Genomic DNA, 1393 nt, shown 5'->3' with positions numbered 1-1393 from the left:
AACCGCGCTGGCGGTAACCACCGTACGCCGACAAATTGCCGGCTAACGCGACCTGCTTAGCCCTGGCCTTCAGCGAGCTCCGTGCCCCGAAACAATGGGTTTTGTGGGGGGTTTTTTTCCCCCTAATTTTCCACTTCGTTTCAAATACTCCCCTACAGAATGACGCCGAACGAGCCGCTCCAATGATCGTGGTTTCCTTGTAGGTGCCGTTTCTCTGGCAGGGGTAGAATCGGGCCTTTGGTCAGTAAAAGGGGGGAACAAACTCGTCTGCACCGGCCTTATCTACGCCTCCAAAGCCGATGTTATCCCCGCTACGGTTTTGTCTATAGAGCCGAAAATCAGACCCAGACCCACAGGTGAGCTGGGTTCGCTTTCCCTTCGGTGGGGAGGGGGGAACGGCACCGCCCGGCAGCCGGAGACCAGCGTCAGGCTCCGTCGCCGCTCGGCTGCAGCTCTGGGCAGGCCGAGGCAACGAGCCCGGGCCTTCCCCGGTCTTTTAAGACGAAAACCGGGCTCTGCTCAAAGCCCCGGGTCTCAGCACTCCCTCGGCTAAGCTGGGACTAGTGTTTAAAGCTACTTCAGCTCGCAACAAGGCGTAACTAAGCCTAACCGGGATGGCATTTTAAAAGCCTGACGTTTGCCGGAGGGAGAACCGGGATTCCCTCCGGCCGCGGAGCGGGATAACCGAGCTCTTCTCCCGCTCTTCTCCCCAGGGGACCCGGTGAAGCTCTACCAGGTCACTTACAGCACTGCGTCGGGACAGACGGCGGATACGTACGACATCGTCGTCATCGCCGCTCCGCTGAGCCGCAAAATGGCCAACATCACCTTCAAGAACTTCGACCCTCCTGTCCCGGAGTTCCCGAATCCTTACCACCAGACCGTCACGACGTTGGTGCACGGACGATTAAACGCCTCCTTCTTCGGTTACCGGGACCCATCCGCCTTTCACCTCGGCGCCATCTTCACTACGGAGAATCCCAAACTCTTCGTCAACAGCCTGGGGGTGGTGTCTCCCGTGGAAGACGTAGGCGGCGAAGGGAAGCCGCCCTCGCCATCGGCCGTCTGGAAGGTGTTTTCAAAGGAGGCGCTCACCAAAGAGCAGCTCAGCTTGCTTTTCTCCTCCTACGACTCCGTCAAAGCGAAGAGCTGGTTGGCGTACCCCCGCTACAGCCCCCCGGAAAAATGCCCTCCCGTCATCCTCCACGACAAAATCTACTACCTGAACGGCATCGAACGGGCCGCGAGCGCCGTGGAGATGAGCGCCATCGCGGCCAAAAACGCCGCCCTGCTCGCTTACCACCGGTGGTACGGCAACAGCGACAGGATCGACCAGGAGGATTTGCACGAGAAGCTGAAAACGGAGCTCTGAGCCCCCGCGGAGCCGGCGGCC

The 1393-nt window shown here is 59.9% G+C and overlaps 1 protein-coding gene across 1 annotated transcript in view; it reads left to right on the top strand.

Annotated features, from left to right (window-relative positions):
* PCYOX1 (prenylcysteine oxidase 1) overlaps positions 1-1375 on the top strand; it is a 9852-nt gene extending 8477 nt beyond the window's left edge. The window contains exons 4-5 of the mRNA XM_009320940.1: positions 222-356; positions 714-1375. Coding sequence (XP_009319215.1) covers positions 222-356; positions 714-1372 — 794 coding nt within the window. The 3' untranslated portion in view covers positions 1373-1375. The remainder of the gene's footprint in view (positions 1-221; positions 357-713) is intronic.
* The last annotated feature ends 18 nt before the right edge of the window (positions 1376-1393 follow it).

The sequence above is a fragment of the Pygoscelis adeliae genome, unplaced genomic scaffold, assembly GCF_000699105.1.
Source record: "Pygoscelis adeliae isolate BGI_AS28 unplaced genomic scaffold, ASM69910v1 Scaffold1383, whole genome shotgun sequence".
In the NCBI taxonomy this organism is placed as follows: Eukaryota; Metazoa; Chordata; class Aves; order Sphenisciformes; family Spheniscidae; genus Pygoscelis; species Pygoscelis adeliae.
Note: the sequence above shows the minus strand (reverse complement) of the source record. Positions and strands in the feature narration are given on the sequence as shown.